Consider the following 15873-nt stretch of genomic DNA (forward strand, 5'->3'; position numbering starts at 1 on the left):
CATACTATTTACTTTTTGTAACAGTTCTATGTACACTAATGAATAGACTCATACTCTTTACACCTCCTTTTTAATATACCTTTTAACAAGGTTTTAGTGTAATCCTAACCGATTTTCATTTGGATAATCCAATACTTAAGAGTTTGGCTCCTAAAACATTACCCAGTAGAGGATTCACAGTGATGGGGTGAATCACACCAGTGATATTTGTTACTGGCTGGTATTTGTGCATCACTAATGGCTGTGTCACCAATTTACAGAACTGGCCATAGCATCCATTTCTACCTGTGATGAGCCACACTAATTCATAAGAATGTAACACTGGTTTCAATTTTTAAAAAAGGAGCAGTTTAACTTTGAAAGAACAATATTAAGCAAAGGGCTTTTATCCCTGAATTATTTTGCTTTTGCAACCATGACCTCAGCAATGATTCTATTATGATAATTAACAACTTCTTTATATTTTAGACTTCAAATTATCATATTAAACAATATGGGAACAGATTTAAAAACACAACCCCACAATCATATAAAACCAGAACTGAACTTCTTCAACTGTACATGAACAAGTGCCTGTGATATATGAAACACAACAAAGTTAAAAATCTCTTGCTCTGAAAAAAAGAAAAAAAAAGTTTTGAAAGACAACTGCAAGGGCTTAGCACGTTGTAGCCAGCTCAGAAGAGCACTTTGTGGTATAGTGGTAGAAATTGTAATATACTGATGTGGTTTGTCACTTCCCAGTGAGGTCCTCTGACAAGAAAAGCTGTGCAGCAAAACCTACTAGCCTTCAGCTCAGCTTGCAAAATTCACAGCCATCTCAAGGTCTATGACTCACAAAAGATTCAATGTTTATGCTATCTCCGGCACATCTCTAACAACCTTGTTGATCTTCAAGCAGCCATAACCTACACCAAAATATTTCCTTATTATCAAGGTGGGATGCTCCCTTACTGCATTCTTAAGGACTGGAACTGTCTTTTTGGAACATTTTATAGTTACAGAAAATAATTTCCTTTTCATTTCAAAATAATTGCATTTTCTTTCCACTTCAAACAAAACTGACTACTTCAATGCTAAATAGTACTCTAGCACAATAACAGTGTCAATATAACCTTATTCAAATGACAGTATCAGCACTTCTCTGAAGTTAGTTTCTTTCCTTGAATTCAAAGATGTGCATTCACAATCAAGACAATTTCTGTTGCAGCTATTAACTGATTTGGGCTTTAAAATAAATTACAATCAAAAGACCACCACAAACACCGGTGAAAACAATGGCTCCACAGAATGCATGTATTAAATCTAAACATTAAAATATTGTTTTTGATTACAGAACACATGAATTGTAATAAGTACTGGAAAATTAAGAAAACTTGTTTTAATGTAACACTTCCTGTTAATTATCTTCTTATAAAAAATGTCCCAGAGCTCCTTAAAACAAATAAATTAAGCATCTAAATAAATTCTCATTAAAAATTCTCATTAAAACTAGGAGCCATTAGAATTACCAGTAACAGCCAAACAAAAACAAAACCCTAAATTATCAAAGCACACATGTCCAAAAATTTTTAAAGTACGGGAAGTATTTGGATAGGATAGAAAATAGAGGGATGTTGTAACTGTGCCAAGGGGGCCTTCTGCTAGTTACCATCAAACATATTTTATCTCTGTTTCAGCCTGATGAAAGCTGTTGGTCTCACTATTACATTTATATGCTCTGAACACACTCCAAAAATTTCCTTTCACTGCTGTCACTCAATTACTGCCAACTTGGGGCAATGTAACTTATTAAAGGCTTGTGCACTGCCTAATACACAGACTTTTCTCACTTTCACTGGAACAGAATTAAAATTGAATTTTAAAAAATTAACTGCACTTTTCAGGCCAACTCTTTCAGCCCCTAAAGATGTATGTCAGGACAAGCTGCAGGGTGTGACTTTCTCTACTAAACCTCCCAGCAAGGAAAGGTGGATATTCCAGGCAAAAATATTACTATAGCAGGGAAATCTACCATGTCAAATACCATTAACACATCGTTCAAAAGTGTAATAACAAACTTAATATATTAAAATGAACAGTCTTGAAGAAACGTATTTCCTGCGGGTTTCGCTACCAGCAGTGATTACCCTGTCCATAGGTTAGGATGACTCTGGATGCTATGGACACATCAAAGCAGGATCAAATGCATGAGGAGAGCATGCCCTGAAACAGAATTTTAGGTACTGTGTTATTCCATCTCCCTTTTAAATTCAAAGTTCTGCCTCACAAGTAAGGATTTTGAATGCGTAATAAAAACACTGAGTACTACTTGTGCTCAGTAATTTTGTTGGAGCAGTTTCCATAGGGTGACAGGCATTCAGTAGCACTATAATCTCATACATCCCAAAACTTTCACACAAAGGCAGAAAATTGCCTTATTTACTCTGTGGTTTGCATGCAGTTTTGTTAACCCTCGCCATTTTCTTTAAAAGCCCTATTTTGTTGCTCTTTCTCTTTAAATAATACTTTCATCCCTTCCATATCACCCTAGTTGTACTAATTCCTCCCTGTTCTGGATTAAGAAAAAATAACAAAAGTGAAAAGCCTGTGTAATTTACTACTATGTACTTTCCAGTGGTTGCATGGGTTTTGCTTGTATTTACCTGTTGAAGTATTTCTGTGCACAGAACAAACACAGTATTTCAAATTACACCCCAAGCACCAGGTTTTGTGTCACTCATGTTCAGAGTAAGAACATAAACAGATGAAGCTGGGAATTCATAAGGAACAAGCTTTTACATGGGGTGTCTCCTATTCATAAGGTTACTTTAAAACTGCTCAGATTTAGAGTTACTCAAAGGACTGTTTTCTTGTCATTTTTTACTCTATATCACGAATACAGATCATTCACACAGAACATGGTATTTTCTTTGTACAGCAGACTGCAGTGAAAACACTTCTTATGGTTATTACCCGTATTAATATTACCCGTATTCATATTACCCGTATCTTCCACAGCATTTTTGTTGTGGTAACTTTCCACAACCTTAACAAGGTATTTAGAAGTAAAAAATACAACAAAACTAAAATGCAAAGTGCATTTTAAAATCACATCCTAGGGTTTTTACTAAATCCTGCTGCACAGTTTTGATTGACTAAGCTCACTTTAAAGGTACATTTGTGATCAAAGAGGTTGTGCTCCTCCATACTTCTCTCAGTTCAGAACCACAAGTTATGCTGATATTTTTTCCATCTGGCTAGTACAGCTCATCACCTTTATGGCAAGAATTAGATGTGAAGTTTCTAGCGTGCCTTTCCTCTGTAGAACTGTTATCTCTATTTGTATTTACATATATGGATATGAGAGTTCCTGCAGCCAATTTAGTGTAGCTACTGCATGGCAATGCACTCCAGATGACTGAGTTTGCCTTTGAACAGTGAGGAATTACTTCCATTATTCTTTCCAGCACCAGAATCAGGTATCTGGCCATCTTGGAAAGCCAGCACATGAAAAACACCCAGGCTAATAACAAAAGAAGACATTTACAAGTACAGAAGAGAAAGAAATCTAGTATAGGCTGCCCATCATCTGATGTATTTGCATCCCCACATGCATATCTCTCTCTCTCTCTCTCTCTCTCTATATATATATATATATATGCAGATAGATATAATTAAGCATCTACAAATTATATTCCTCAATGTATTACTTAAATTACATCATTCTACTTCAGTTATCAATTTACTTTAAAGGCCTGGAATTTTAAAAAGTTCAAATATTTCTAGGCTTGAAAAAAGTAACAGAAGTATTTCAGCATTTGGCCCTGGTTCAACCATCAATACATTTCTCCTAGAACACATGCCCTCCTCTGTTTGACATCTGCTTTTCATGACATTTGAAAGAAACGGTCTGTTTTGATACCATATCTTTTTACCAAATGCACCTGAAATTTGCTAACAGATACAAAGGTTACTTGAGGAAACCAGCAGAGGACCAACATGCCCAGGTAAGCTTTGTCTCCTTAAGCAACCAGACAGTATCAACAGACCAATATAATTTCTTTTTATTGTAAAACATGCAACACAACTTGTATTTTTAAAACTATTTTTTCCTAGAGACTGTAGATATGCAAAACGATAGCATGGCTTCTACAACTCCAAAGCACCACTTTGTTTCCGGTTTAGAAGTCAACATGCAATATGAGGACACATGGATTTCTGGTGCTGTAATTAAACATAAATTCCACCAGACAAGGAGAAACATCCCAAAGGTACAGAAAAGGCCTGAATTGATTTCCTATCCTGCAAGGCAAAGATGCAAATGATTATAAAGACCAGTTTTGAAACATTCAAATTAGTCCTGAAGGACTCCAGGGGAAGGAGGAGAAAGAAAACAAAAGCTGTAGCCTTCATATTTATAGCATTTTTGCCATGCACAGAAAAACTACAAGTTACTTTTGGGTTCAAATTTGGAGTTTCCTTTTTGCAAGTCTTCATTGCCTCTTAACTGGTCCAACACTGCTGGTTAAAATTATTCTACGTATAATGATGTAGAAACGTTAGGAAAAAAATAGTCTGCTTCCATTGCTTCTTGTGTCTGACACTTCTGCAGAAGATAACACAAAATTATCTCACTAAAACATCAATAATCCTGTAACGCAATTTCATGTCTCTAAATCCTCATCTGTGTTGTATTTGTCTGTCCCTAACAGATCTGGTGGCAACTCAATAAGCAGTCTCACTTTTTCAATTTATTTTCTGCAGCTGGTTGGTACTTACTTCATGTAGAAGTTTACAATGATTTCAGAACGCCAAATTCAGAAACTTTACTTGCACCTCCTCCAGGCAATAACAGTGTCTTAGTAGTTGTGCCTAAGTTTAGTCATATTATTGGCTTGGTAAATTAGCAAAGCTCCTCTTTTAATACATATACTGTTCCACCTTGACCTTCCCTTTAAATTTTGGACAAAGATTGTATTTACTCCAGTTTCAAAACAAGATATATTCATTAACAGAGAAAAAAAATGTCAGTATTACTGCCAGTTTTAAACATGAAGGTTGGGCGACTTAGGTTTTATCACCACACAGGATTAATTATTTCAAGAATTGTTTATGGAAAAGAATTACTGAGCTAAAAAGAAAAAAAACTAAAGTTAGGTTCCACCAGACAAAACATAAATCAGTACCCCAGACACACTAATATAGTTAGACCTTTTGGAAACACCTGCCAAAGATCATGAAAGGCTACAAAAAAATTACAGATAGAGTTGGACTTGACAATCAAGCAAATGGGGCTTTGACTAAAAGCAGTGGTCTAAGAAAGGCAGACTTAAAAAACGTGTACCTGGAATAGGGATTTCTGCCCTTTCCTTGCACCCCTACATTCATTTTAAATTAAGTAAATAAATAAGCTTTTCACTTGCAATCAGAAAAATATCCATCAAATGTTCCCCTATTCACCACTCCATCTTGTTACAAATTGGAATCTAACAGCACTGTGTGGTAAAAGATTATCAAATAACTTTTAGGACTGGTTTAGCATTTCTGCTAAACACCAGTTTCTTGGATAAAAATTTTCAAGTGTTATCTGTTGATCTCACATATTACATAAATCTTGGAGTTTGTACTATTCTTTCACAATTCTGACTTTAAACTTTTTAAATGGTCTAGCATTTTCTTGTACATCCTAAGGTTAAAGATGACCAACCTGTAAAAAGCTATGAAAGATTACATTCACATTCAAAAACTACCTGAAGGGACACAGCCTATGAATTAAAAAAAAAATCTTTTCACAATCTTTAAAGATTGCCAATTTTGCAAAATCAGCAGGAAGTCTTGCAGTGAAGGCCCAAATACAAGCGGAAGAATAGACTGAATATTGCATTTTCATTTGTATTTTCCATTTGATTTCAGTACTTAGCACCTTCAGCAAAGAATCAAATATATAGGGCTAATCCAAGAGAGGTCTAAAAATACAAATCTTTGTAAGACTTTAATCCTATGGAATTGACAATTTTTTTTATAACTTGAGGCTTGGCTATCCCTTTCTAGAGATACTGCCATTACACAAATGTTTCATACCAAAGTCTGTAACAATTGATGATCCAGTAGAAGTATATCTTTCATTTTTTGACCACACAGCTTCCAAAAAGATTTTCGGGGATACATCACCTTTTTCCTCAGGATAAGAAAGTGGCACTATGTCATACCTCTCATCATACTGCAGTCAAGATAGACTGCAAAAATGTCCTGCTTCACTTCAAAGATTTGGTATTTCACTGTTTTCTTCACATTGTTCCTTATTCCTTAGGAACCATTTGATCTTTTACATTCATCTTACACCTGCTCCCACAGAGCCCCCCTTGCACCTGGCATCTCTTCCCTTGATTTGTCATGAGCTAGATTTTAGACCTTGAAAGAGCAGTAATTGAATTTTTCAAGATACATCAAATGGTGAAGATACAACCCATTCACAGAACAGCTGAGGCTAGAAGGCACCTCTGGAAATCATCTGCCAGCTTGTAGAGGATGTGCTTCATATCACTGTTCAGGTTACTAATGATGTTAAACAGCAAACAACTCAGAATCAGCCCTTGGGACACTCCACCAGTGACTGATATCCAGCTTAACTTCATGGCACTGATCCCAATCCTTTGAGCCCTTCAACTCAGACAGTTCTCAATCCCCTTCACTGTGCATGTCCTGGTGTGTGCTTCATTAGCTTGCCTACAAGGATGGATGGGATGCAGAGTTGAAAGTCTTACTAAAGTAAGCAACATCCACTGCTGTTATCCCATCCATCGAGCTAGTCATTGAAGGCTTTCAGGTGGGCCAAGCACAACCTCCCCTTCATAAAAATCCATGCTGACTACTCTCAATCACCTAAATATCTTCCAAATGTTTGAACATGGCTTCCAGGAGGATGTGATCCATCACCTTACCAGCGATCAAGGTGAGAGTGACTGGAATGTAATTTCCCAGATCCTCCTTGAAGACTGGAGTGACATTTGCTTTCTCCCCCTCAGGAACTTCTGCTGATGGCTGTGACCTTTCAACAAAAGTGGTCTCACAATTATCTGCATATATGAATATGAAGCACATGATTTTATGTATCTCTATAGGCTTCTCTATGGTGAACTCAAAGATCTCTAAGCAAATTCAAAGATCTCTACCTACTTTTCTAACTAGAAGGCTGGCAGCACTGCAGCAATATGCTCTGTTCTACCTCTAAATCTGCATTTCTACAAAACTGATAGACATTACTCAGTCAAAAGTTTAACCTAAAAGGCTATTTTTTCAGGGTTTTTTTTGGTTGCTTTTTTTTTTTTTTAAGATCACTGGCAGGAGCACCAAATACTAAAATTCTGCAGTCTCTTGATCTTCTATATTTTCATTATTTACTGGTTTGAAAGTTTAATCTAATGCATTAAGAAAGTGCTCAGAAAGGCAACAAGGCAACAAGGGAGTAGTCATGCTCCCTATATATGCAAGCATTAAGAAGCACTAGATAATGTTATTTTAACTATACAATATTTAGAACTACAGTAAAGTACCACCCACAGAAAAGCATGTGATTATAAGCATATGCAAGAAAACAAAGTTCTGCCAGACACACTGTTCTTTTGTGACCTCATGGAAGCACACACCTAATGAAAAAATTCTTGGAAACAAGAATCTTGGGAAATATAACAGCTGACAGCCAGAAGACTGATGGGGTTTAGATTGCTGGCTTTTTTTTCCTCCTCTGAAAGCAAATCATCAGCAAGTCAGTATAATACCTTTTGGGAAATAACACCTACTACTTGTTGATCTACTTAGAGTAGAAAATCACCCTACTTTTTAAAGCTGCAAACTTATTTCTAGAAATGTGCACTATTACTACTTTCTTCTTTTCAAGAGTTTAGGTTCACTCCTTCAAATTACCACAGCATTGTAAGTTTTACAGGAAGACAGAAGGGCATTCCTGTATTTCTAAAGTAGGACATTCCTGTATTTCTGAACTAATCCTTAAATATTGACAGGGAGACATCCTGGATTATAGAGTTCTAATGAGGAAAATGGTAAATTGCCAGGGTAAAAGTTCCATATATTTAACCTTGTCTAAAGTACACATTTAAGTAATTCACTTATGGAGCCTGGAAAGTGACTAAAATCCTGTCTACAAAAAAAAAAAAAAAAGACTGTGGCAGCAGCTTTTCCTCATTCATTGTTAAAAGAACATCTTTAATGTTCTCACTAATTCCAAACCTAGTAGCAGGTATCCTTGGGAAGACCCAGATCTCAGAAGGCTATGTGCCAACTGTATTAAAGCCTGACTGCCTGAGAGCTTATTAAAAGTCAGTGCTCGTCCCACAGCAGCCATTTAGCAGAGCTGCACACTAGGAACACCTCCACTAGGCTGCACTAGTGCCAGTTTGCTAATGCTCACAAACAGTGACACAACCCCAGACTAACTAGGACAGGGATGTTATTGACAAAGGCTAGGAGACCGTTAATTCCTTTGGCAAGAGATAGGAGGAAAAGAATGGGAAGCAGAAGCCCAGCACTCTGTTACCCACTTCCATACCTCACTTGCCAAGAGACAATTTGTCTGTTCAACACCCACACATACCAAGCACAAAGAAATGGGCCACGAAATGCAGTTTGAAGATTCAGGAATAAAAATAATTTTATCCTAGTGTCCAAGCTACAGTACTACACGACACGTGAGATTTCCTCTATGGATTTTTGTTTGAGTTTTTTTTTTGGGGGGTGGTGGTGGTATGCTTTTACGCACTGATGCACAATGGAAGTATTTTAAATAGCCTAGGTGCCAATTCCATTATTAATGTGAATTGAAGACTAATCTTACTTACTGTCACCACACAGAAGCAGTGGATGGGTCTCATCTCTTACCTGAGACTGGATCCTGACTATGTAGACAGGACTACTACAAAAAAAATTAAATAGAGACGCACTTTCAAATGCTAACAGGCATGGCTTAAAAGTTACTGTACCATGCAAAAGGACCTCTATTTTGAGCCCAATACTCAAAAAAACCTTCCAAGCATGCTGTGAAGTACATCTTCTCTTTTCCCTTGATGTTGAGGTTGCATATTGATGAAAACAGATCTATGGCAAATCTTCTGCTTATGCTTATTTATAGTGTGGAGTAAGAACTTTGAGAAAAGGAAGAAGTCCAATAGCTGCATATTATAAAGTCGAAAAAATACTCAGAAAAGAAGTCAGCAAAATGCAGTATGTTTCAAGCATGCTTGATAACTAAATTCAAAATATTATTAAAACTATAATTGATGCACTTTGTGGTAATTATATGAAGTGTTCTTATTTCCTTCCTGCTACAGTCAGAGCGTGAATAAACAATCTGCTTTCAACTGCTCTCAGCCATGAAATTTGAAAAAGCTGAAGAATATGCAAGTCAAATAAGAAATTTTAAAAGGGTTGGCACTTAATTGTTGAAAAATTTTATGGCTATGTTTCAAAGACTTATGGAAAAGCTAACTACTCAAGCACAGTAGTATCCAAGGCAGTATTCAAAGGTAAATACAATCAACACCTCCCTTGCTCTGATGGAAATGGTGAATTGGCTTTCATACACCCAGTGAAAGAAAAACAAACAGACATAAGTATTTAAGTTACTGTGAAGATTTGTATGCATTTCCTTTAAAAAAGACACCATAACTACAAAACCCACAACAGACAATTATTATCTTCCTACAGATTTTAGTATTTCACAGAGAATATAGTCACTTCATACAAACCTTATATGAGTTGAGATTCTTTGATTCCAACACCGTGAAGACAAATTTCAGTCTAAGTTCATGTGACTTTAATAGCCACTAAATTTTACTGCCTTGCTTGTAGATGCTATCAAGAAGGGACTTGCTTTATGTCATATTTTGTTTCTGGTTAGAGAAGTCAAAATATAAAAAAACCTCCAAAAAATTACCTACCTAAAAGATGTCACTAAGACATCTTAAAAAAACTACCAAAAAACCCTATCAACGGAAAACCAACCCCAAACCAGAAAACTGCACTTAGACAGAAGATAATGATATAGATAGTTCATACACATTAAAAAAATCCTCATCCTATGAGAGAATAACAGATTTTTCTGCCAAGTACTATACTCTCTAGCCTCCTACCACCCCCAAGCACCACCACTCTTGTAAAAGTTAGTATATGTCATGAAAGCAAGCATGTTACTTAAGCAGCTCTGTGTGTGTATCCAAATTCAGGAAAACATAAAACATCTAGAAACTACAGCAATACCTATAGTTTTAAAGGCACTGTAGGAAAACATAGTAAATCTGTCCAGCCATCCAATCTGGAGTTAAAATTGATGATTTAACACTGATATTCCTGAAGAATAACATTACAGGTGTCCTGGAATAGAAAAATCACATCTAAGCATTAATGTCAGTTACTCTGCTTTGAACCAGAATATACGTGTTAGCGAGGTCCCAGTTCTCAAGTTTAACCAACAGGCCCCTTTCTCTCCCAGGCAAAATACTAGGTAGAATCCCTTCTGTTACTCAGGTTACTTCCAGACCCAGATAAAAGAAAGCAAGCACTGGCAGGTGCAATTCTGTCTTTTGACCTGCAGGAAACATGTACCTTCTGAATTCAGCTCCAACTGGACAGTTTCAAAAAGACATGTCCAAAGGTTTCCATGGATAAGGTGGCACAGGAAGCCCCTGCACAGCTCTTACAGGATTCTCACCAACACAGCTTGACAAGGCTCCGGTGGGAAGACCTCTCAGTCTCTGCCTCAAGCTTTTGATCTCTTCCTCAGATTTTCAAAAAAACAGCCAATTGCGATGGTGGATTTTCTGCTGGAAGAAAACTTCATGCTGGACTGAGACCACCAACTCATTTCACAGAAAATAAGATGGCAGTAGTTTTTTTTTTTGCAGTTGCCAACTTAAACTGTGTTTGAGCTACAGACCTAGATGTGAAAGGCTCTGTAACAAATTACCAATCTCCTGAGCCATCCAGTTAACAACAGCATGGTTTTCTTTAAAGCACAATTTCAAGTTCATAAATTTTCTGAAACTGTAGAAAGTAAAACATCAGAAAAATTTAGATTCTTGATGACAATTCATTAGCTTCCTGTATGCTTCTTAAAAATGTAACAGTTGTCTAAGTAATAACATGCACTACGTATTCCTACATTATGTTTTGCTCCACTACGTCATGAGTCATGACAAAGCCACCAGAATCTTTTTGATTTTTTCCCCTCAGTGGCTTTTGTTCATTAAAACCATCCATACAATCACTGCAATAAAGCAAAGTTTCCTTGTATTTCAGTTCTGAAAATGCTATTTATCAGAGGCAAACCTTTTTCCTTCAGTTTAAATGGAGAAACTGACATTCTGTAAAAGCATTTATCAGGCATGAAAATAGATGACAAATAACTACTCCTTGACCACATTTCCAGGAACACTATTAAAGCTATTTCAAAGACAAAGTGACTCTGGAAGAGTAGTAACGAAGCCAGACTTATTTCACCTAAGACAGAATAGCACTGGTAATACTGACTCAAAGGAACGAAAGGTCAAACTAATGATACTTGTAATTACTGAGATTTCATTTGTGCATGAGAGTATCATATCTAGGTGGTACACTCAGAAGTAAACCAAAAGAAAGAATGCTGTCAAAGAAGAGCTGCAGACCAATGGATCAGGAAAATGACCCAATTTCAAGGAAACAGATAAAAGACCAGTTAGCTGTGGGAATATTTTGAAGGCAAATATATAAGGATAGGTGAGATTCACCATTGAAAAGAATTTGCTGGTTAAAGACACTAACTCAGGTTCAAAATGTTTTCCTTACATTGTAGTTTGGACAAACATTAGTTTACTTGCAGAAATCATCAAATCTTGGCATGGCTATATTGCTGGTAGATTATAAACATTAAGAGAAAATAATGGCTTTCTAAACATACTTTCCTACATTAAACTGATTATTTCAGGGGAAAAAAAAAAAATCTTTTTTTCAGCAGTTCTTACAGCCAATCATCCTCTCCCCCACCTACACCAAAGCCGTATTTAGTCATTTATCTTGCCTGCAGTGATACCACTAGAGGCATTTTTTGTACCTCAATGGCCTGTTACTTAAATAAACCCATTTAAAATAGTTTATTTAGAAAATCAAAAAACAAAACCAGCCATCTGATACACTTGCTCTCACGTAAGCATATCAGATCACAGCCAGCTTTTAGAATTCACTCTACTAATTAAGGCAGTCTGTCTGCAGTATAAAAATGTATTTTTATTAGTACATGCTCTGAGCACAAAGGTTTTTGTTTCCCAATGGTTTTTCATTTAAAAAAAAAACCAAAAAAACCCCCCTTGCCCCTAATCATCATCCCAGTGCTAAAACCCATTGCAGATCCACTTACCAAATCCCTGTGCAACACCCAGTTAGCATGCAGGTAGTGAATACCATCTAGGATCTGATATAACAGCGACTTCACCATTCCCCGAGGTAACTGAACTGGTTTCTTGTTTGCTTTAGAAGCCCTGTGAAACTTGATTATATGCTGCAAAGGGGAAAAAAGAAATGAAAATAAAATAAGTGCAATGTTTACACAAGAAGATTGCCATCAATTCCTTGCACAGACTTCTTAAGAGTTTTACCAATCTTTCATGGTTTGTTTTCCAAACTAGAAACACATGCCTTAAGAACTAAAAAATTAATACTGTACTAGGTAAAGTGATCACTGTCCCAAAGCAATCTCTCAAAAATGAAATCAGTTTTTGCTGTGGTCTAACCCCAACAGGCAGCAAAGCCCTGTAGAGTATGAGGGATACAACACCAATATGACCATCAAAGCAAATTTCCTTGCAGATCACTGATCTTGAAGGTTTTAGACACATTTTTGTTTGGGGAGTCTTTTTGTTATGATAGGCTGATATCCTGTATATCAAATCACAGAATTACAAGTGTATTACCTCCTACATTCTTTTACTTTTAGATTTTCTCCTACATTAATAATGCCTGTAATATCCAAGACCCAACGTCAAGTTGAAATATTTTGCAAACTGTACTGGAAAGTTTGTACATTTAAATCAGAAGCCCAGATTTATTCCTTGTTTGTTTACTATACCCTTATAGCATAGTACTCTCAAAACAGAAGCTGCTGACAGATCAAATCTATAAATCTGTCCATCTGAAAGTCAGCCACCAAGTCAGACACAGAAAAAAAAAACCCTTTAGCAATTCTAAGCATATACAAAAGCAGTGATGTTTGGCAACAAGGAGGAGCCCAAAAGGATGTGTTGTCTTAGCACTTGAGTCCCAGGTGTCACTAAGTTCAACAGCAAGGTGTGCTACAGTCATGGTAACCATTTCTGTGCTTGCCTCCTTCAAAGACAGAGGCAATTTCTAGAACAAACTTCTTAAGGTATTCACACTTTTCCTCTGTAATGGCTCACATTTGTGTGATCATGAAAACAGCCCAGATTTTGTCTATCCAACACCTGGCACCAAACTTCTATCATGTGCTCTTCCTACGCTCATGACCCCTCTTATTCCAGGTGCCAACCAGCTAACCCAACTACTAAACACCCTTTGGGAAACTGCCTTTCCTCTCCTGCTGCAGCCCAGCTCCAAACAGCTTGCCCTCCTTTGCTTCAGAAAGCAAGCTTGGCTTTCCTGTGAGGAACAGGCACATTTCTGCCCTGACAATGGTAAAAATGGAGATGCACAGAGCAAAGAAACATTGATGAAAAGGTGACAGTCCCTGCACTATCAGCCAAGCATCACACGCACAAGTATCCACAAGTTTCACCTCCTTTCACTTCCCACTTCCACCAACTCCAAAACAAATGTTATTTTCACACAGAGGACAGAGAGAAGTGAATCTTCAGAGACAGGCAGAAAAAACAGATGGTGGTCCTAGACTTTTTTTGTTCCTGCTCTAATACACTCTGTGTTATCTTTCCCAGCCTTACTTGAGACCTGCTGTGGTACATACACACAGTGCTGGAAGACTTGATCCATAGCCAGCTCTGGGGCACAGAGCCAGCCCAGTCACTGCAACTAAGTTTCTCACATCCAGATACAGTGAACAACCGGGAGCTGGCACAGCTGGGGAGCTCGTACAGATACATGCATGTAGGCAAAAATGTCAAAATTGAGGGTCATTCCTAAGTTACTTATGTACAAACCAGCGTTTCATTAACAGAAACACTTCTGTGGTGACTTAGGTTAAGCATGAAGCAATGCAAAAATGTATGAATACAAACATGGACAGGTCATAGTCGCAATATCCTAACAAATATGGAGCCTTGTAGCATATTTTGTAACAAAAAAACCCTTCAAACATTCCTAAACTTCCGTAGTTTATAATATCATAAATACAGGGGAGCGGTGAAAAACGGAGTGCTCTTATTTTTCCTTCATATTAAAATAAAAACAAAACAAAGCAACTTTACTCCATTTCCACAGAATGTTGTTGTTTCTGTTTATCAGCCTTTAGAAGGTCTCAGTATTTCAGCTGTTTGGTACCTTTTTTGTCTCTACTTTTCTTTTGGTAACAAAATCTCAATACCAAGTATCAGAACTTCCAAGACATTTAACTGTGAGAAATATCTTTGATTTAGCTTAGTGGAAAGCAAACTAGTTTTTAGGCAAATGCTACTGAGTAATTCCCAACTACAAGAAACATCATTTTCCAAAGAAATTAATTTGGTTTGTGCTAAGTGGCATGCTGATGAAAAAACAACTTATGATTCATACTGCTTAACTCTCACATTCAAAAATTTCCATCTCATTCCAAATTGTTTCTGTTGCATCCTTTGATATGCATCTTAGCATCTTTTAAGGTTAGTATTTGGAGCATTGAGAGCAATGCTCAAAATGTATGTCAGAATTAATTTGAGGCAAACACCTTTTTTCAGAGAAGTCAAGGCTGAATTTCTAATTTTTTACCATGTTACTTTATCTTTTAAAGTATTCCAAATGTATATTAAGCTCACAAATATTGAGTTAACAGAGGAGTATAGTATATATCCTAAGTTTACTTTGCCTCCAACAGGTCAAAATTTTTAAGTTGTATCTTGCAATTAAGAATAAACAGTTTCCCTCCCAAATACATAGAATTTCTGCAGCCAAGATGAGTACAAGTTCTTCCCACAAAATGTATAAATTAAACATACAGTGGCACTACTCACATTTTATGTATTCAAGGATGACAATCAATGTAACTAAAACTCTAAACTGTCCTATTCAGAAAATAAGTTCATCATTTTTCAAAGGGAATTCACTTGCATAATCAATTACATTTTCCTGCACCCTACTTTAGCTGTAATAAATGCATCATTTATTTAAGCAGACTTCTAGCTACTGAGAGCTGATTGCAGACTTTTATCTTCTTAAAGAGATCACAGGTTAACTGTGTAGTGTGTTTACTTAACATCTTTCTATTGCTTTTCTTTTAGTACTGAAAATGCTTCCAGCAATCATGGAGTAAGCACAGTATACTGTGCTTAAAAATGCTGTGTCTCTCCTGACCTTGTCCCTTTGCTACAGCTAAAACTAAGCCCAGTACCTACAAATATTTCACCTTACCCAGAGGTCATGTTCAGCGTAGTCAAAGAGAAGCCACACTTTCCTGTCAGCATGAGAAAGGAACACCTTTTGCAGAGAAATGACATTTGGATGCTTGAGCTCCCGCAGCAACTGCAAAAGAGAAAAGTCCGCAACAGTTATATCCACACATCCAGAGCTGAGATTCTTACACCACAAACAACAAAGTAGAAATCTGCAAGCCACAGAAAACCGCTTTTTTTTTTTTTCATGAAAGAACCAGTCATCAGTTTCAAGCCGAAGTTGAAAGTGGATCATAACCCCCTGAGGGCATTCGCTTCCTACTCATTTTCTAAA

General features: G+C 36.8%; 1 protein-coding gene across 3 annotated transcripts in view; it reads right to left on the bottom strand.

The window, feature by feature from the left end:
* Positions 1-15873, bottom strand: part of CDK8 (cyclin dependent kinase 8) — a 75482-nt gene that overhangs the window by 25176 nt on the left and 34433 nt on the right. For all 3 annotated transcript variants that reach the window (XM_085062675.1, XM_085062666.1, XM_085062656.1), the window contains exons 3-4: positions 15559-15669; positions 12386-12526 (exon numbers count right to left, since the gene is read on the bottom strand). In XM_085062675.1, coding sequence (XP_084918801.1) covers positions 12386-12526; positions 15559-15669 — 252 coding nt within the window. The remainder of the gene's footprint in view (positions 1-12385; positions 12527-15558; positions 15670-15873) is intronic.

This window comes from Lichenostomus cassidix, chromosome 1, assembly GCF_008360975.1.
Source record: "Lichenostomus cassidix isolate B80296 chromosome 1, HeHo_3.0, whole genome shotgun sequence".
Taxonomy (NCBI): domain Eukaryota; kingdom Metazoa; phylum Chordata; class Aves; order Passeriformes; family Meliphagidae; genus Lichenostomus; species Lichenostomus cassidix.